The sequence below is a fragment of the Terrapene carolina genome, unplaced genomic scaffold (genome assembly GCF_002925995.2).
Source record: "Terrapene carolina triunguis isolate 2854851 unplaced genomic scaffold, T_m_triunguis-2.0 Scaffold236, whole genome shotgun sequence".
NCBI lineage: Eukaryota > Metazoa > Chordata > Testudines > Emydidae > Terrapene > Terrapene triunguis.
In genome coordinates, this window is record NW_020664587.1 from 8,028,085 (window position 1) to 8,049,329 (window position 21,245).

Sequence of the window (21,245 nt, forward strand, 5' to 3'; positions counted from 1 at the left end):
AGTGTGAGGGATAAGTGTGCAGCCAAATGCCTCACTAACTTGATTAAAGTGCTGCTTAATCTCACATCTTCTGATATCCCCACTCTCTATATCCCCTTGGGTTGGGATTTCCAAACAGACCTAAAAGAGTGAAAGTCTTATGTGAGTTGGGTGCCTGACCCCCTTCAGTCCCCTTGAAAATCACAGCCTCTGTCCACAATACACGTCTCTTACAATTTCCTACTGCTGGCAGTAACAGTGGGAGCCTTAGGCCAGGTCTACACTAGCGACCTATATCAGTATAACCACGTCGCTGAAAAATCCACCCCCCTGAGCAACGCAGTTATCCCGACCTAACCCCCAGTGTAGACAGTGCTATGTCACTGGGAGAGCTTCTCCCAAAGACCTAACTACCACCTCTTGGGGAGGCAGATTAACTACGCCAACAGGAGACGCTCTCCCGTTGGCATAGTAACAACTTCACTAAAGCGCTACAGCGGCGCCGCTGTCACACTGTACGTGAAGACAAACCTTTAGTGTAAACAAGGAGCTGGTGAATGCCCCACCATCTAACTCTGTCCCAATGCAGATCTAGACAACATGGGAGTTACAACCAGACAGGTTATTTATTCCAGGACATTACATTTGGTTTCAGAGCGGGCTGAATTCTGACCAATGGAGACAACTGTCAAGGATAACAAATAATACTATTGCAATCATTTCCTGGCTTCGGCGCAGAACTTCCCCATGTATTTTAAACTGACAGAGGCAGTGTTTAGTGGCCTGCACACAGCAGTGGAAGTCAACAGCTGCTGAGTTCAACACCATCTGACACCAAATCTTCTATATCCTTTGACAAGTCACTTAGCCTAAGGTTACCCCCGGGAGAAAATGTACCTATCTCAGAGTGAGGAGGATCAACATGTGTCAAGCACCTCGGAGATGGAAGAACACTATAAATGCCAAATATGATGCAGGCCTGGCTTCCACATCCAGTATTGCTTATGCATTGTGTTTGACTCATATAGCTTCTGAGACAATGCAATGGCAATTGTTTACACTGTCAAGGCCATTCTACATAATTAAAGGAAACAGTCAAGAGATGAGATAACACTGACTGAGATCAGGAGATCCTTGCGAAAGTAACAGCGGGCTACAAAGTTGCCCATTCTCCAGATGTCACCATACAGGTTTTCCCAGTAACATCCAGTATCCTCCCCTTCCTTCCACATAAGCCTTTCCTTGCCCCCTCACAGTGGAATCTAGCACCAACCACCACAATATTGGGTACCAATGACATCAGACCAAAATATTAGCCAAAAAGGATTCATGGGAATAGTGCAATCCTTCCAGTCACAATCAAGAGTCACTCCTGAAGAGAGCAGACTTGGCAAAGGTTGCATGAGGCTGAGGACAATTTCAGGGCTGCTCACAGATCCTGCTGGCCAACAGAAGAAAAGATTTGAAGCACAGAAACTGCAGTGCTAGCCTTCCGGTTGTGAACATACTCCTAAGACACTGGACTGGTCAAAGCAGTGGTGTTTGAATCCCCTTGTCTCTGCCCAATGCACCCTTTGTAGATTTTACACTTTGCTGCTACATGTCTGTGTGATACCGCAACTCACACAGAGATCACTTGCATTTGCATGTAGTGATTAATCTCCTGGGGAGCTTCGCATGACACTTTGATATGAAATACATTTGACTGTACTGCAGATAGGTTCCCCACCTTCAGATAGGTCCACAATGGACTTGCTTGGCGAGGGAGGACAGGAAGAGGTCAAGATGTTCCACGCTAATATATATTGTATAAAGCAACATTATGCTCCTCGCTCTGCCGTCCCGTCCCCCCCCCCAAGGAATTTCTGTATTGGAGATCCACGATAAACTGATAGAGGAATACAACTTTGGCACAGTCAAACTAACAGGCTTACTCTTAAGGTAATTTGTTTGCTATGGCTGTGTTATATTTCATCTGCAGCACAGAATGTATTTAATAGGGGTACGTACACACAGGAATCCGGCCAGGTCTCTAATGCAGTTTACATTTGGTATGCTAGCGTTTAGTCTTATTAGGTTCCCAATTAAACAGGCCGCACCCCTTGTTACATCAGCTGAGGGTGCTCTCTTGGTGAAGCTAGGAGGAGCAGAGGTGCAGCTCCAATGTTCCTCAAGCATAAACTGTTGCCAGGAGTCCATATGTCCCAGGGCATCAGCAGCTGAGCACAGGCTGGGCAGTTATTGACGCTGGCCCTCGTGTTCTTACAGAGCCTGGGGAAAGGCAGGGCACAGCCGTACTTTGAACAAAAAATCATTTTCACTGAAATGTTTATAAAATCTCTATTGTAAAATCAAAAACGTTGGCACTAAAAGCAAGCAGCCCTTTATAGGGACTTTCCTGCATTTGGGGATATTTTTGGTTGCCATAGAAAACATGTGCTCACTTACTGGGTATTCATGTAAAGTGCCCATGACGCTGGCAGACCAGGTGCCAGCTCACGCCAGAGCCCCAGGCTAATTCACCTGTGTATGAGCATAGATCAAAGTCACTGTTAAGTGTATAAGAGTGTATTTGGTGTTTAACCGTCATGAAAACTAGCAGGATGTTATTTGCATTGTTCTCATTTATCTGTAGTATACTGCATTATAATATAGTAGCAAATATTTATATTGTGTATACCCCGTAACTAAATAACCCATCAAACAAGAAAGAAGCCTTGTGGAATGCAAATGAAGAACAGAAAAAAGCTAATTTCAAAGCAAATGGTCATTGTGTGTGATGATCAGAGGTCAAGACTCAAAATGCATTCCTCACTCTCTGTCATCAAAGGAAAAGCCCACGTGGGTCGTGACACTGTCAGCTTGTTTTCTGTGAGAAGAAGCTAGAAAGAGGGATTCAAGAAAAGATCCTGCATCTCTGAACTGTTTGGACTCTTACAGGGAAGTGTACCAGATGCAAAGCGGAGATCCCCAGAGATTCTGGGAACCCTGGAAAGACTTTTGGGAAACTTGCAGTTTATTACATCACTGCCACCATTTGGAATTAAAACGGTGACTCACCTGTACATATATTTTACCTGCTTTAACCTCTCAATAACTCTCCTTTCCTTTTCTTAGGCTAGGTCTACACTACAGCGGACTTCCGACCTAAGATACGCAACTTCAGCTACGTGAATACCGTAGCTGAAGTTGCGTATTTTAGGTCGGCTTACCTGGCGGTGAGGACGCGGGAAAGTCGACCGCTGCCGCGCTGCCGCCGACTCCGCTACCGCCTCTTGTCGAGGTGGAGTTCCGGAGTCGACGGTAGAGCCATCAGGGATCGATTTTACCGCGTCCTCACGAGACGCGGTAAGTCGATCCCCGATAAACCGATTGCTACCCGCCGGATCGGCGGGTAGTGAAGACGTAGCCTTAGCTAATAAACCTTTCATTAGTTTACTATAGAATTGGCTATAGCATCTTTGATGTAAGATCTAGAGTATGAATTGCTCTGAGGCAAGTGACTGGAAGCAACGTCAAGGTGATGTGATTACTGGTATAAGTGACCTTTTATCACAAAGTCCAGTTTGTCTGGGTGGCAAAACAGTCTAGAGGGTCTAGTGGGGACAGTCTGTGACTCCATGATGAGACTGGTATAGTGTGATCCAGGAGTTCACATTTGTCACTGGCATGGTGAAATCTAATTATAGAACACGCCACCAGTTTTGGGTGTCTGCCCTGAAGAAGGCCCTCACAGCCATTAGCCACGCCAGACAGCGTGACAGTGCCATTCTCCTCGAACGTCACTAAAAATAGCCTTGCACGGGGGGGTCCATTTTATTGCATCACAAGAGAACCAGCTCAGTTTAGAAGAAGGAAAAAAAAGGTTTTTTTTTTCTTTTCTAACTTCCATAGTCAATCTAGGGTCTGGTTCTTTCTGAATCCTGCTTCTTCATTGCCTGTAAGATATTTTGCTGACCAAGTTCTGTCTACAGTCACATCTCTGTAACTAAGACCAGAACCAGACGTCAGTTGGGGTTGTCCTAATGGAGGGCATAATTTGGCCATGAATCTAGAATTCCATTAAGTAATTATAAGTAATGCATTTAGTGCCAAAGGAAATACGTGAAGAGACACAGGGAGGATGTTGCATAAGAAGGGGGTATTTTTAGTCATTCATTAGAGTAGAATTGCAATTTGAGTTTGTGGAATATTGCAAAGCGGTGTTAAAATTTCGAGCTCTCACTTTAAGGGTAAGGAATTTCATGGTGCTGTTTGCAGGTTAGGCGGCTCTGTAAGGAAGCCTATGATCTGGGTCTTCAGTCAGTCAGTCTGCAAGAGCCAGCCTAGAGCAAGGTGGGATGGGTTATGCCTCTCTGCCTTACAAAGTCTGTTTTCTCTCTGTTTGTGGTTTTGGTTCTGGTATGTTAGGGCTCTGGATTTTAAGAAATAAAGTCGTGTTCCACTGCAATCTTCCAGAAAGAGTATTTATCTAATTTTGGTTTGCATGTTGTGAACATAACATAGTTCCTTGGGTCTTCCCTGTTCCTGACAGCAGCATGTCCATTCCCAGCAGATACATTTTCTCAATTCAAAAATCAGTGAAGAACTAGGCTATACAACCCATTGGGAGAATAAGCCTCTCTGTGAGGATTAGACAAACTTGACTCCAGGCTCCGGGGTAGTAGAGATAAGAAAATACAAATGGAGACGCAGCGCACGCACCAGACTCAGTGGAACAATCCCATTACAGAGGGCACAAGCAGATTGCTCAATATTTCAGAGAGATAATGGGATTAACTTCATGGTCAGCATCATTTGATCCTGCTAATTGCAGAATTTCACTCCCAAAGCCCTCATGTCATTGATTCAGCGGGGGATTCCCCCCACCCAACATGAAGCTTGTGTAATTCATTAGTGTCAGCATTTTCAACTTAATTAAATTCAGAGAGATATTTTCCTTTCCCCCCCAAAGCAAAATATTACCTAGTCCCTGCAATGCACTAGTACTTCAGCCCAATACAGTGTCTGTATTTCCTGCACCAAGGGACTGAGTATCTACTTGCTTAATTAGCACTAATGGGAGTCTAAATCCCCCCATACTTTAGCATTCCCTCAGTTAGAAGGGAAGAACAATCACTTCCCATGCTGTGATTTTTCCACTGCCCAGCACCTTAGATAAGCAGCTATTTAGATAAGCGCAGAGAGTAGAACATTCTGTGCATTCTGCACAGGTGCAGGGCAATGGAGGATCAGGTCCATATAATTTAAAAAAAATTCTAAATAGATCATTAAAAGTAGTGGAAAGTAGAGCCCTTTATGGGTAAGATTTTAGTGAGTTTCTTCATTTAGTATTTGGTACCATGGTATGGACAGAAGGAGGAGAGAGAAGACTGACAAAAGTTATGTCTTCAAACTGATTTTACACAGTTTCCAAAGGAATGCAGTTATGGGGTTCATTGAATGTCAATAATTGTGGCTTCATTGGATCTTTATGGATTCCCCCCAGAAGGGGGAAAAGGTTTGCCACAAGCAAAGTTAGCCGGTAACCTCCCCTAGCTATGCAGTTTCTGAAGGATTAAAAAGGACAAACTTTGCAAATCTGAAGAAGCCCCCTGGAATTCAAATTTAGTCTCAGAACCTGAATATCAAGAAAAGCTTCCTGACATCCCTGAAACAGACTCTCAAGGGGAGTTGAACCCACCCCACTGCTTGGAATTTAAAACCTAAATTGGACAACCCACGAATAAGAACGATCCCACATTTGCAGGTAGTAGCTGATCTAATTGGGCCTTATCCATCTGTAACTTCTATGATTCCACTAACCTTGCTTCGTGTATTAATGCATCTGGAAAGAAAAACAGTGAATGACAGGAAGCACGCTGCCCTAGCACAAAGAAAATGGAACAAAGAGCTCATTTCCATGCTTCTAATGCCCACAAAGTAACGTTTATCTTCTTGCACTTTAAAATTCTTAGAAACGCACTGTAGAACGAGCCCTTGTTATTGACGTGTCTGAAGATCAGACACTGCATTGGCTGAGGTTTCCATTAGACTGCCCTGTCAACATAACACCCCTCCGTGAGAGGTACCTAACTATGCAGATAGGAGGAACTTTCCTGTCGGTGAAGTAGCGTCTTCACTAAAGTGCAACAGCGTGCAGCATTGTACAGCAGACAAGCTCTCAGTTCTGATCCCACTGTCTTGTTCAACAAGTAGTCAAAAAAAAGGATTTACTCTTTTGTGTTTACTCTTCCTTTAAGCCACTCCTAAGGCAGATGGCATGGAGGAAGTCTCTTTCACTTTTATACGAACACCTTGAAATAAACACACAAGGTAACGTTTATTGCGGCTATTAAAACATTTATCAAAGTAGAGGCTCCGTCAGAGAAAATAATAAACACATCCCAAGCTCCCTCTGTGGAAAGTAACCTGCCCTTTGTGAATCAGATTACTGCAAACTCATCTAATGGGGATCACTCCCTAAGCTTCCAAACCCATTCTCCTTGCCAGTTGATGACTCACTGGAAGGCGAGCCTTGTAAATTAATCCTTTATTGCAGCCACGCCATAGAAGGAGAGGGGGGGAAAAAACAACAAACAAAGCAAACAGTGCATGGAGCTGTTTCCTAGTCAGAGGGGGGTAACCACAGTGGAAATATAAAGGGCAAAGCTTTGTTTTCTTTCTGTAAGATTCCTATTCAGAATGTGCAGAAATTATTAAATTCCGCATTTCAAAGTGCAGGGGGAGGCGGCTTTTGTTGTGGAGCACAACATGGATTATGCCTCCCTTGCTCTTTCGTCCCTATCCTCAAGCAATTATAACCTGCTTTCAAGCCAGACTCAAGATATAAAACTGGCTTGCAGCCAGTAAAATTCAGCATCCATTGCCACCATTGTTTGGCTACAACTTGACTGCAGCTTTTGTTGGTTTGGATTTATTTTTTTTAAATCCTGCTCCAGTTTCAGCTAAACTACTTGTTCATGGAAGATGCAAACAGGCAGATCTACAAGTAAGGGCCCTGATCTTGTAGTCTGGTCCATACAGGCAGATAAATGCATCATCCCAATGAAATCAGTGGATGCTACGCAGGGTCAGGGTGTACCTGCGTGGATCAAACTCCAGAACTGGGGCCAAAGTTGCCAGCTTTTCTATACTAAACCCCTGGTTTTGCAGGAATTGCTATAGTCTTTTGGTAAACAGAGACTGTCCGTGACTTTACTTCTCATGACAAGGAACACAATCAGAAAAACAGATTTAGGAGGCAGATATTAGGCAAACCTTCACCTCCTTCAGCAGCTATTTTACAAAGCAAAGAGATGAGTCTGACTCACTGACAAGCCACTAAGGGTAAAAGTAAAACCTTTCATTACAACTGGAGAGCTCATAAGAAAAAAACCAGGCAAGAAATCAGTGTTTTCCCGCCAATTAAATATAACCATGCCATTTCTACAGCCTACAAACTGCAAACTAAGTAATGTCTGCCCTCTAGTGGTCCACAGCTACGAGGCTATAAAATGCACTCAAATACACAACAGAAAATTTCTATACACCTAGCAAGTTAGCCTTGAGCATATTTGTAGAGACAACCACCGAATGGATGTTGCTGGCTTTACTGTAACTGCACAGATGTCATTACACACACGTCAGAGCCAAGTCATGTACGAAAACTAGATTACAAGAATGAAAGGAAAGCAAACAAGCAGCACAAGATGCTCAAGTAAACTAGATCATAATGTGTCACACTTAATAGCTCAGCGGTGTAAGTATTAAGGGGATGGCCAGGTGACCAGAAACAAGGATTCTTAAATTCTTTCATAGTGTAGATTACATCTTGAGTCCAGTTAGCCACTTCCTCTCCCACTCACAGGAACACGACCACTACGTGGCAGTGACAGCAATCGCTTAGGTAGAAAAGAGTATTTGTGAATGAGGTAAGTGTTTAACTCAGCAGTTCCCATACTCTGGGTTATGACCCCAAGTGTGACCATGCCATCAACAGATGGGGTCACAAACCTGACTGAAGATACAAACCAACTACAAACACGTCAGGACCTGCTCTACAATATGGCATCCTCTGTACGTGCAACCTGGCACACAATGCACGCAAGGTCATGACGCAGGGAGGGTGCCGTTTGGTCCGGCACGTATTCCTGTTAGGGCTCGCACAGCACTGCCTCCAGCAGCGAGTGTAGTGATATAATAAGGAGGTTGAGGGGATCAGTAAGTCTGAAAATGGGATCATGCAGGCAAAGTTTGGGAAGCGCTATTTCAGAAAGGACTGATCAGTCTCCTTTTGCTCTTCAGTTCATTTCTACCTCCTTCTTGTAATTCACCCTTCCCTGGAGTGGATGGGGAAGGGTTTGTGATTAAGGCACTGGCCTAGGACTCAGGACATCTGAATTCTGTTCCTAGCTCTGTCAGACTCCCCTGGGCAAGTCACTTAATCTCTGTGCCTCAGTTTCTCCTCTACAAGATGAGGATAGCAGTAATGATTTACCTCATGGGGTACTGCAAGAATCCATTCAGTAATGCTTCAGATGTTTTGCTATTATTGTGAGGAGTGCCATGGAAAAGCAGATATGTCGAATAATGCCTGTTGCTGGTCCCTTCTCCCCTCTCCCCCCAACTTGTCCTCTTTCCTGCACATGCAGCGCAGCTGCTGGATTCCCTTCTCCCCTGGAACATGCTGTCCAGGTTCCTATTTGTCCTCCCCCTACCCCCTTGCACATGCTATCTGGTCTCCTGCCCCTCTGGGACATTGTTTACTATTCAGCTAGCACTATGAATGTGCATGAATGCTTTACAGTACAGCTAGAGACCTAGCAGTCTAAGGTAACAATCCAGACCAAACAGGAGGCGATAACAAAGAGAAGGGTAGGAAGCGGAAGGATGAGGCTGCGCTGATCACAGAGTAGCTCGTTTTCTTCCACAGTAGCGTCTCCTCAGAGAGGCAGCTCTGCTGTATGAAGGGTCAAAGCCAGCCCCACAGGACTGGCTCACTTTGCATTGGCCAACCACCAGCAAGTGCTCCCAAGAAAGGTTGACAATCCCAGACTTACAGAACAGTGCTCTTCATTGTGACACAGGGCTCGTCTCCACTGCAGCGCTAACTCAGGCTCTTACTTGGGGGTTGCCCCTATCCCGGCTCCCGTTCACACTTAAAACCCTCTCACCCAAACATGGTGGTGCTTTCAATCCAGACCAGCTGAGGGTATAGATTGCAGCCAAAGTGCTGCTTACAGCCCCCTTTGCAGAGAGGACACGGGCTATACCACTTGAGTGCTCATAGTCCTCCAATGCCTTCCCACAATCTCCCACGTACCTAAAAGGACATACAAGTTCTCCCACAATTCACTGGGAAAGAATCAGAGGGATTCAGCTTACCTGTATCACTAAGAACCATGAGATCTGACCCAAGAAGTTCTAGCAACACACTGGGGAGAGCACCACCAGTGAGGACCGAGTGACTTGAGTCTTGTTTTCCCGTGTCCACTTACAACCGAGCTAGGCTAACCGTGGTGCTGATCACTTAGGGTCCTCGCTGCAGTGAAGACATACCCACACAAGACAGGACAACTTTCAGGGTAAATGTGAAATGCTGCCAAGATAGCGCATTCAGATTCAGGGAGAGGGGACAAACGAACAAACCCAATCAACTAAAGATAGCCTCTAAGGGGAGCCCTGTGCAGTCCTCAACTAAGACAACAGACAAATCGCAGCACTCGAGTTGAGATGAGAGGAATGTAAAAGCCTCAGTAATCATTAACCTACCTTAGACCTCAGCTCCCTTTCTGTAATTTTCAGTATCTCACAGGAGTGTTGCAAGGATGAAATCTATTCATGACAAAGGCCCTCTATGGAGGAGGGTCAGATAAATACCTAGATAGGAGACCACAAAAGATCCAGGACCCTCTTTTGTAATAGACTTTGAAGCCTGTCTGAAGCTTCAGTCTTGAGCCAGGCCAAAAGGTCATTTAATAAAGTTGAATTTAATCACTCCAATGAGTATATAATTGCTTTTTAGAGAGAGATTAAGAAGAAACCCTTTATTGTAGTCCAGCAACAAAAGTGTTGCCTCCCATTTTCGAGGTAGCTTAGAGGACATGCTTTCTGAAGCAAGGCAGAAGCAGCCTGAATTAGACACAAGTACTCCCTACCCCGAGCGGCGATCCATGATTTTAAAATCGGTCCGTGTCATGAACATTGATTATTCTTCCTTAGGCACAGACAGACCAGGAAGAGTTCTACAGCTCCAAGGAGAGTGCCAGGTGCCTTCTACAGGTTTCTTGTTATGCTGAAAAGCCTTTAGGGGGCTAAAACCAGCTTCAGCCAGCTTCAGAAGTCAGGACCAGGGTTATAGTTCAACGTGCTCTCAAGAATCGGTGATAAGGAGGTTTCAGAGTAGCAGCCGTGTTAGGAGATGACAACAGGGGCGATACAACCAGGGGCGTCCCTAGCTATTTTGGTGCCCTACGCAGCCCCGCCCCAGGCCTCCGTGGCGGGGGGGGGGGGTAGGGGGGCTGGCCACTTCCTGCAGGAAGTGGAATGACCCGGCCCCAGCCTGCTCTGGTCCCCTGGCTCCCAGGCTTGGGGGGAGGGGGGAACCGCCCCCCAGCACTCGCTGGCAGCCAGGGGAGCAGAGCAGGCTGGGGCCGGGTTGCTCTACTTACTGGTGAGTGCAGGCCCGACCGCTTCTGGAGTCCTCAGGGGAGTCGGGACGGGGAAGAGCCGGAGCAGGGGCTGGAGCAGCACGCAGCTGCGCAGGGCAGCAGGAAATTTGGTGCCCGAAATTTCCTGGTGCCCTACGCAGCTGCGTACTTTGCGTCTGGGTAAGGACGGCCCTGGATAGAACTAAGAACAGTTAGAAACCAAGCAGAGTTCCTCATTCTGAATTAGCACTAACTCCGCAGCATGCTGGCGCCCATAATGCAGCCTTCTTCAGCCAATGCTCTTCACAAAGCACCAGGGCAGTAACGCTAAGGAGACACAAAGTTCAGTTTCTTAAAAAGAAAACAACTAGGTCTGCATGAGTTTCGCCTCAGCCACTGTTGTGGGCCATTTAAGCACAGAGTTGTTGTGCAAAACAGCCTTTAGGAAATCAGGGAAGACGACTATTTTTTTTAAAATGGGGTACAAGACAATTCCACTTATCCAAAGCTCCCACTTACCCTGGCTGCATCCAAACGGAGGTTACTCCCCCACATATGACTCGCCTAACCTAGTTAACTTCCCCCATCTAAACCCTCCAGACAGGGAGGCAGTGGAACTGGAAGCCATCCAAGGAAAAAGGCAGACTTCAAAATAGAATCCAAATCTTCTGACGCCCACAATGACCTTCGCTACCGTATACCTTGTTCAAGCAAAACTAAAGGTCAGTGCCAGCATGTCCACAGCTTAGCCTCAAACCATGAAATAGCAAGTTTAACTTGCACTTTCTCCAACACAGAACCATCTGTACAAACTGCTATTTGCAGACTTGGCTATGTGCTCTAACCACTTTATCAGTCACTGGACATGGGGTACTGCAAAGTTACAAAGTCTCTAAAGACTCAACACATAACTTTGCAATTCCAGACCTGGAAAGAAAAGAAGCCAGAGTCCATACATCAGTTTGGGATTCCTTTTATTGCCGGATCAACTGACTGTTGCCTGATCTGATACATTTGCAAATGTGGCAAGTAGTGATGCCTTTACTGTTTCTCATCTAGCTGCCCGGAGCACACAGCCAACACTCAGTAAACAATTTCACTAAGAACTGGAATATCCATTGCAAATTTAAGAATACAAACAAAAAGCCACCAGGTTAATACATCCCATGGTGCTTTGTTAACTTGACAAGTGTAGTCAATTTAATTATTTATGATAACGCTTCCAAGTGTTCTGTACTGTATTTTGTTAAAAGGTCGTGAGGTATTATGAAATCATTTCAATTTCCTGTAAGTTTTACTAATGATGAAATCCTGCCTTTTTGTGTGTGCCTGTAAATTAGCAAACTTCCACTGAAATTAAAATATGCTTAATCTCAGGCACTTAGCTAGCTCTTGTATCATATACACCGTTTACATTACTCGCAATTTACAAAGCACCATAACGCCATGATGGAATCATGTGGTATGACTTGGGGGGGGACCCATCCTTTGCATTGTGGAATAGATTACAATGATATTCTTTTCAGAGTAGCAGCCGTGTTAGTCTGTATCCGCAAAAAGAACAGGAGTACTTGTGGCACCTTAGATATTCTTCTCATTGGCTGCTTGCCATTTGTAGAACTGATGAATGAAATTGTTTTTAATTGTTCACTTTATTAATGTAACTTCATAAGTAAAGTTTTATGAATGAAACAACATTCATTCATGAAACCGGTTATCCCAATAACTGGCTAATTGACAATTAAGGTGCTTGTTAAGAGCCATAGCTGTTCAGCCAGTTGCTCTTGTAAGTTTCACTGTCAATCCTTTTCCTGCTTAAATCACTGAGACTTGCACTATTTCAACATTGTAACTTCTGTTCACTGTTTGCCATCCACTACACTTGTCTATATTGTAACTTCTGTTCACTGTTTGCCATATTGTAATTCAAACCCCATTTTAAAACGCTTACTCCATTTTGTAAAAGCTTGCTGCAAACTTCATCTTTGCAAACCCTGCTGTAATCTTATTAGTTTAGTTTAGATGTGTGAATGAGGTATGTATGGATGATGGAATCAACCTCCAGCGCCAGCCAGTCCTGATAAAACAGAGTTCAAACACCAACAGCTGAAGATGCAGACAACAGCCCTAACAAAGTAAGAAAAGTCCATCCTAAAAAGAAAAGAACAAAGGTACAATAGAAGGAAGATCAAAGCCAGGTCCCAGGCTCAAAGTCAGGTCTGCAATTGACGGGTGATCAATCACCAAACCCAGAGGCAGCGTGACACAGCAAGACCTATAGACTCCGGATTCAAACTAAAGCCTACAAAAAGGATGGGTGAGATGGAAGACTTTGGAGGGTAACATTCTGCTGCCAACATGGAAGGGCATCGGTGCATGCCCGACAGAGACCCAGCTCGTCCTTGTGCCCGGCTTTCCTGGCCAGTTAGCCGCCACAAGCTACAAACCCAAGCCACAAACTCAAGCTACATTCAGGACTGGTAACTATCTAGCAGCTGCAGAACATTTGATGTGTGTCTCTGTGTGTGTATGTATATACATAGGTATTAGTTATTGGTCATAAATCAACTTGAATCATAATAAATGTGGCATCTTTGTCTTGCCCCCTAAAACGATCCTGTGTAGTTTTGTCTGCATAACACATTCTTAAGGAGACTGGTGGGGAAAGTGGGTAACAGCTGTGAGCCTTACCACTGAAGTATTCCAACATTCTCATGGTTTGTCAGTTAATTTGCTTTACAGATCAAAACAGGAGACCATTCACAACAGTGGCAGGACATCTCCAGAGCTTTAGTCTCAAACTCAGAAGTGCATCTTCCGCTCTTTCGCACAGAAGCACGCAAAAGCTTTCAGACAGGTTTCCTCTAGATGTCCGTGCACAATTAGTAAAGGTCTATTCTTACATCAACCTATACGCAAGCTGACTTCTAGTTAGACTTTTAATCATCAGAAGGGGATTCCCCACTTGGATGCTGTCTAATACAGTAGTAACACTAAAGCAAGTTCAAGAAACCTCTGGTTTCCAAATCAGAAGCAGTCCATTCATCCGAGTCCCCCGGCAAACGCAGAGGGTGGAGATCAATGCACAATGCTTCCCCTTCCCCACCATTTCTTTCCATTTTAAAGTGTAATATGTTCATGTAAAAGGAGCCAGATGGATAGCCCTGGAGATGGAGGTCCTCAATTTTTCTGGAGATCAGGTGACAACGAGCAGCAGAAGGGCAAGTATATCCCTAGCACAATGTCCTGCTCAAAGTGCTTCAACCCTGAACCTGCAGTGACCATCACTAGAGCAGAGGAGAATACCGTCTACATGCCCAATTAAATCCTTAGACCTTCTGCCCAAGAAGATACCAGTGAGTGCCACTTTTCTCTGTGATTCTTGTGGACTCCTCTCCCTGCCAAATACTGGATTGACATGTCCACCTCATTTCATAGAAGACCTCAGTCACCAGGTAGTAACCTGTAGTCACTACTGACCTGGGCTGGATTCACACTGGCAAACTATCATTCAAGTGCTATATCCTATAAACCACACCCTCTTTTTTTTTTTTTTTTTTTTTTTTTAACAGCTGCTAACACAAATGGCTTCATAAACCCATCTGAATTTTCCTTTGTTATGTGAAGGTATATACACAAAGGAACAGCAAGAAAAACATTGGCAGCTCCATTTAAAGTGGGGGCAGAAAACATATTCCTATTTGCTATGTTAACCGGTTTTGTTTTTTTCAATAACAGACTTTACCTGTCCAGAGCGTTCTGTTCTATCCTACCAACCACCTGCCTTACCTGGAAACATCAAGCCTGGCAGGTGATGTTTAAAATAAGCAGCAGTGAGAAATCCCAGCGGGAAGATAAAATCCATACACCTACACCCCACCTCGCAACCGGGGACTAGAGCATATTGAAGTAAATGTTATTTTTAGCGATCTGCAGCAAAGGCCGCTGGAACACGACTGAAGCATCTGATAGAACAGGAGTCACATCATTCTGGCCACCACAGTGTCTTTGTTATAGCACTCACCCTGTCTTTCAGCTACATAATCTCTGGATAAAAACAGTCCTCCTGGCAATCTAGTACTGAAAAACCACATAATACTCCTTTGATCTCGGCTTCCCTGCAGATAGGACGGTTATTAGACAGCGGGGACCAGTGGTTGTGTATTTAGAGGAGTATAGCTTCTCCAAACACACCTTAAACAGATGATTTAAAAATACCGTCATCCATATATATGGAATAATTGTATACCTTACTTGCATGCTGCTTTTTACGTGAAGCTCTCAAGGCACTTCAAAGTCTTATCCCCATTTGTGCAGGTGAAGACAGAGGAATGAAGTAACTTGCCCAACGCCACACGGGAAACCAGTGGCAGAACTAGGAACTAGACGCGGGTCTCCTGACTACTAGCCTCCTCCTCTCACCAGATTATAAGTGCCTCCCAGAGAGTTTAAACTCCAAAAAGCAATAGGCGATATTTACTGTACTAGTTTCCTAACTTGAGGCCATTTTAGCCCAGCAGCTACAATGGAGTCTCAAACAAATTAGCCACTGGCTTTCACGGAGGAGAGGGAGGGCCATTGAATACTGTGGCTGCTCCAAGCAGTTGGAAAGAGTGGCATGGCAGGAACTGAAGGGGGCGGATGTCAATCCTGATTAAAGAAATAGGACAGAGCGGAAGTTTCCTCAGCAATATCTTCAGTGCCACCTCTGGGAAAGCAAGACGACTTCTTGGAAGAAGCTTGTGGGTATAGAAGAGTCTACACTACCCCAGCATGCATTTCTGCTTGACTAACAGCACAACACGACGGCTTCCTAGCACGCCTCACCGATCCCGGACACGAGATTATAGCCTGGACGGCTGGTAGCAATAAAATCCTAAATCGAGTTCTGGTAAAACTGCCAAGCACAGCAATTCCATCAGCGTCCTCCGCTCTCAGGACAGCAGAGCTACAGAAAGGTCCTCCCAATAATTGCCAAATAGATTCCTAGACTCAGAAAGAAGCAAAAATTCGGGCATCAGAAAACCAAAGGTTTTCACAGGCAGCTGAAAGGATACAATGATGCCGCCCACAAACACTTCCCTGTGGGAAAAAGAGCAAATCAGCTCGGTGCAAAAACGATTCGTTCAAGTGCTATTGGAAAGCGAACGAGAGGTTTGTTTCCGCATTATTTCATCCCAGCGCCACAGCAGAGTTTCCAAATAGCCATGGGCTTAAGGGGAGATTTCTACGGCCAAAAAGAGAATCAGATGCGTAAACTATCTGCTTCTTAAGATCACATCATGGAACAATACAGGTAAAATGCTAGATCTCAATACTAGAAAAGATTCCTACATTAAAAAAAACAACAACACAGGATCCCAGACCAGCTAATTTAAGAGCATCCAAGAAACAATGTTTTTTTTGGGTGGGAGGGACTGGATGCTGATGTAGTGTGGGTTGGGAATGGAACCACAGACATATACTCTAAAAATAGAATATGGCCGCTAGCAAAACTTCACTCCCAATGTGTTGACAGGAAAGCCCTGAGAAGGGAAAAAGTCAATTAGCTGAGTATTCCAACAATATTTTCCTTGACAGATCACTTGCGTAAGTGGGATCTCGTCAAGGCCTCGCAAAGAAGCCTTGGCCCACGGTTTCCTGTGTGCATCACTTGTCAGCACCCAACCTTCTGCCTCACTCATGGAGTTAAACCTGGAAACTAGCAAGCTTCCCCCAGCTCTGACACATGGAAAATGAAGGCAAGTGTGAGTCTGACGAGGATTTAACACCACACTAGTCATGTTGGTGCCTCAGCACCTACCCAAAACCATGTTATTTCCATCCCGGCAGATTTTTCTTCCTCTTTGGTGGGTTTCACATCACCAGTTAGTAAGAGTACCGGGAGGCCTGTATATTCCTTTCCCTCTAGACCTCAGTGGAGGAGCTGAGCTCGATACTATACTAAATACTAAAACTCCACTATAATTGTCTACAAGGAATGCTCGCAGTAGCCTTCACCGATGATCATAAATTAAAATCGGAAGGCAGCAGCAAATCGGTCATTTTTGATTAACCAAGGCAGCCAGCCAAAAGGAGCTTCCATCCCTACCCATGCGCAGCTAGTGAAGCCGGGTGACTGAAAGGAATTATGATTAATCGTACAGTCCCAGTGGCCACCTGGGTGCATTGCAATGCTATTCCGAGCACACCACCTCTGAACATGTGCCAATAAAGTCAAAACAAAAGCCAGCCATGCAGTATTGTGAAGGTGGTTAATATACAACTGGTTAAGGACAGGAATCGATCAAGTCACTAGGTTTTGAAAAAGCAAAGGGAGCCAGCCTCAGCTCAGCTAGTCACACAGCTCCTCCAGTTAAAAGCTCAGCCTTACCTCCTCTCCAGTCAGTGCCGGGAATAGAACCCAGGAATCCTGAATTTAGTAGCACTTGGAGAATGAACCTCCTTAAAAGCAAAGTAATTTAAAAAAAATAATAATAATAATCAAAGACCCATCTGTTTATTCTACCTCTTATTGTTTCCAGCCATGTTAACAATATAAACCAGTAGGTTTAAAGAGTCACAACAGGCTGATACAAAATATAGCCACAGTCCTTTTGAGTAGAAGTGCAAAATCTAACCATTCTCGCACTTGTATAGCTGAGTGTTCAAATGGGGGGAGATGGGTCATTCTACATGGTTCAGGAGAACGGTAATGAGATTTAGAGCTTTCCACCTCCAGGTCACTAGAGCAGTCGAGGTCAAGAGTGAGCTAGATTGGTTGTAATCTGATGGCTGCTGGCTGGCCTCTGTAAAATGAGTTTGAGGTCTAAGTCAATTGCCAGTAGACAGATGATGGCTTTTGTGACACGGACACAAACTGGTTGCTGGTAGTCTCAGCAGAGAGGCTCAGGATTAACTAGATAACACAATCTGCATTGCAGCCACCCCCAGAAGAGTCCCTTCAGTGCCGGCTGAGGCATACTGGAGGGCGACAGAAACTTGCACTGCTGCTGTCTGTTCTGTGGATAAACGGAAAGATTCCATCCCCATGGCCATCGCTCCAGCATCTATTACCAGCACTGAAGTCATTTACTTAAAAAGTTGTCAGTTGCAAGTTAGTTTAACGTGTTCCAAAGCAACTTTTTTGGAGGAAAAGGGGAATAGCATGAAAAAAGCATTCACGTTACAGGCTATCACAGTGCACAGCAGTAGCTTGTTACCAGGAATTTCACCACGAGCAGTTTCTATGCATAGTCACTTTGGCACAGAAAGAAGAACTGTTCTAGCTGACCCATTAGGGTCCAGCAGATCAGTTTTCCACAAAGTCCTAACTTGGCCTTCACACAAAGGTGCTGCCATTGTTGCACGAAGACAACGCCACTGTTGAACATCGCTCAATTCCCTAGTTAAGGGTGATATAATTTGTCTCTGTGAGGACGCCCCACGGGCAAGATTTGTGGTCACGCAACTTTATTACTTCGCTTATGTCACAGCTCATTACAAACCGCAAGTGATCCAATAAATGGCTGGCATTTAAATGTAATTTAATTATAGAGACTTTTTAAAAAGGGGCCCTTGTATATCCAATGCCAAGCTGAGGATAATCTTTGCTATGACTTCATCTTAAGTGATTCATTATTTAAGATGTTAGCTGGCAGCCATGGAATGAATTAACACCATACTTCAGTGGGATGTAAGGTGAAATGCACCCAAATTTGTATTGGTGGGTGGGTGGGTGTGAGAGAGAGAGATCGACTCCTTCTGATGAAGGGAAGATGAAATGTTTGCAAAAAAAAGCAGTTTCTAGCCAGGTGGCTGCCTTTTTCTATTGCCTATTGACAATATTTTTAGCCATTCAGAAAAAGCCCTTATTCTGTGCAGATCTCTACCACTTGAACTGAGGCCAAATCCAGTTTGCATCACAGATTAGGTTTAACTAACACGTTGATCAGTTTGCCTCAGGGCAGTCAGGCAGTGCCTAAGGCAATTACTCTAAAATCAGCTTTTTTAAATTAAAGAACCCTACATCTTTCACACGGCAGCACGGTCTAGGGGAATAAATATGGAACTAGGACTACAGCTACTGTTTTCTAAGCCCTGTCTGTCCACAGAACTGCAGAGTGTGGCTTCGGACAAGCTTCAGTTTCACCATTTGTAAAACAGTAATGGCTACTTAGCCTGTAAAGTGCTTTGAGGATTGCAGAATCAATCCTGATCCCTCTCACCTGTGAGATCCAGAGTATCTTTGGGCTGGTCTACACTGGGGGGGGGGACGAAAAGGGGGGGGTCGATGTAAGATACGCAACTTCAGCTATGGGAATAGCGTAGCTGAAGTCGACGTATCTTATTTCGACTTACCTCGGGTCCTCACAGCGCGGGATCGACAGCCACGGCTCCCCCGTCGACTCCGCTACCGCCGCTCGCTCTGGTGGAGTTCCGGAATCGACGGGAGCGCGTTCGGGGATCGATATATCGCGTCTAGATGAGACGCGATATATCGATCCCCGATAGAACGATTCTGGACGTACCCTTTGATAAAGATAGTCCAGGTTTACAACATTTTAACTGATCAGAATCTGGTCTTTGAAGTGCTGCATAGGTGCTATACAGCATTAGTTCTTATCTTTCTGGTTGTCTTTTATCCTACCATTTGGACATTTATGATTCAAGACCCAGAAATTAAGGAAGTACCATTTCGTTATGAAAATATAGGAGAACCAAGGCTGAAGGAAAAAAGACCAACAAACTGTGGTATGGGGATCCAGGAGAGTACTTACCAGTGTTTTCTTCCATTCCTGTGGTACGCTAGCTTTCTGAAAAATTCCTGCAGAGAGAAAAAACAAAATGTAAGTGCAAGTTGATAGCAGAAAAATCCTGAGTTTTACCAAAGCCTTAGTCTACTTTAGCTTCCCTTTCAATAGTGGCTAACCAAGTCTTTAACCAGCAGGCAGGTAACTGAGCCCCAGGTTAGGGAATCCTATCTGGCAATTTTGGAACAAGATGGAAAGACACTAATATCCACCCCCTTAGCGCAAAAGCGTGACAAGTCCTATCATGGTGAACTAATTCCAGGGAGCTTCAGATTTCAGAATGCTTTGGGTTTGAACGTTCTCTTTTGTTGCTGTTCCATGCAAATGCACATGCATCATCTCTGCTACCCACCTCAAATATTGCAAGTCAAAAGAGGAGTCAGCCGTACTGGCAGGTTCTAAATCTGCCCCCAGGAGAGCGCAAGTCTGGGAAACCTCCCCCTTTCAGCACTAATGCTGGAGCACTAGCCATCCCATACACAAGAATATATTTGCAAGATAAAAATGAAAGTTATTAACACCACTTTAACCTCCAAGTGCCATGCATGTGGTGTGTGTTCTGCATATGGAAACTACTTATGCCATGGACAGGCAAATCTAAAACTACAACTTCATTAACAAATAAAACGTCAAATACTTCTTCCATGGATAAATCATAGCTGCGTCCCCAAGGCAGTGTCCCTTAACCTATAAACAGGATGGATAAAAACTGATGATGTAAAAGATTAAAATTGGATCTATTTAAACTGCCTTTTTAAACAAATCTATAAAATTAAATGTGAAATTGACAATTTATGTTAAGGCCTAAAATTATAATCTATTAAAATAATTTAAATTAAATACAAAAAATAATATTAAGCAGTATGTGTTTGCTGCCAAGTTTTGAAGAAAGTCAACCACTGAACTGGTGGAAGGCACTGGGTAAGCACCTGAGTTTGTTGGCGTGCTAGACCAGATTTTGATAGAAGTAGCCTCTTCTGCAGCGGGACAGAGAATATTTTCTTCATTTCAGTTTATTCAACTAGTTCAGTTCAATGACTAGTTCATTCAAAGTTAAGGAACAAATACGGAATTGAAAAGGCAGGAAAGCTTGTTTTCCTCTTCTAATCGAGGAATAAAAACTAGGTATGAGACGATGAGATCTACAAATTCTAAAACCTTGAATGATTTAAATGCTAAACAAGGGATTATCTTTGTTATTTTTTTCTTATGTATCCAGCACAATTAAGGGAGTTGTATTTAATTTTAAAAATATATCCTATTTTTTTGCATTTTTAATTGTATTTGAATTTCCACCCAAATAGTGCTTGACACAAATCACAAGTAAAAAGTTACTGTAATCCAGTAAAGAAGAAATGCATCATTTACCATCATCTAACATAATAAAAATGGAAAAATTAAGAATCTAAATAAATGTAAATTAAGCTATATAATTGTTTAAATAACTGTGTAAAGATACAGCGTGTCCTCCTGGTTATCAGAAAGAAGCACCAAATTTAGTGCAAGGGCAATTTTTAGTTGCAAATCAACATATTTAATGGTTACCAACCAATCAGACTCAGCCTTTCTTTAGGAAAAAAACTAAAAAGTACAAGTGCAAAATATAATTAAAATTGATTATTTAAATCAAGGTTTTCTGCTTGCTGATTTAAGTCATGATTAAAATTAGCTATTTAAATCACTTTGACTTAAATCAATCCACCATGCCTATAAAAATGAGAACATTTCAATGCTTACCTAGAGAGAATGGAAATAGGTCATGTTCATAGGAAGCTTTTAGAAACCACAGGATGGTATATTTAGCTGTGACACTGAGTATGTTTCCCAGACCTGAAGAAGAGCT

At 43.9% G+C, this 21,245-nt stretch overlaps 1 protein-coding gene across 3 annotated transcripts in view; it reads right to left on the reverse strand.

Moving 5' to 3' along the window:
• Positions 1–20,350, reverse strand: part of PHACTR4 (phosphatase and actin regulator 4) — a 61,219-nt gene extending 40,869 nt beyond the window's left edge. Inside the window, exons 1-2 of one of the 3 annotated variants that reach the window (XM_024203358.3) lie at positions 20,332–20,350; positions 19,370–19,416 (exon numbers count right to left, since the gene is read on the reverse strand). In XM_024203358.3, the coding sequence (XP_024059126.2) occupies positions 19,370–19,385 (16 nt within the window). In that variant the 5' untranslated portion in view covers positions 19,386–19,416; positions 20,332–20,350. Of the gene's footprint in view, positions 1–9,345; positions 9,366–11,129; positions 11,161–19,369; positions 19,417–20,331 lie in introns of those variants that run through there. The other 2 variants (XM_024203359.2, XM_024203357.3) reach the window with 2 other exon arrangements.
• Positions 20,351–21,245: the final 895 nt, after the last annotated feature.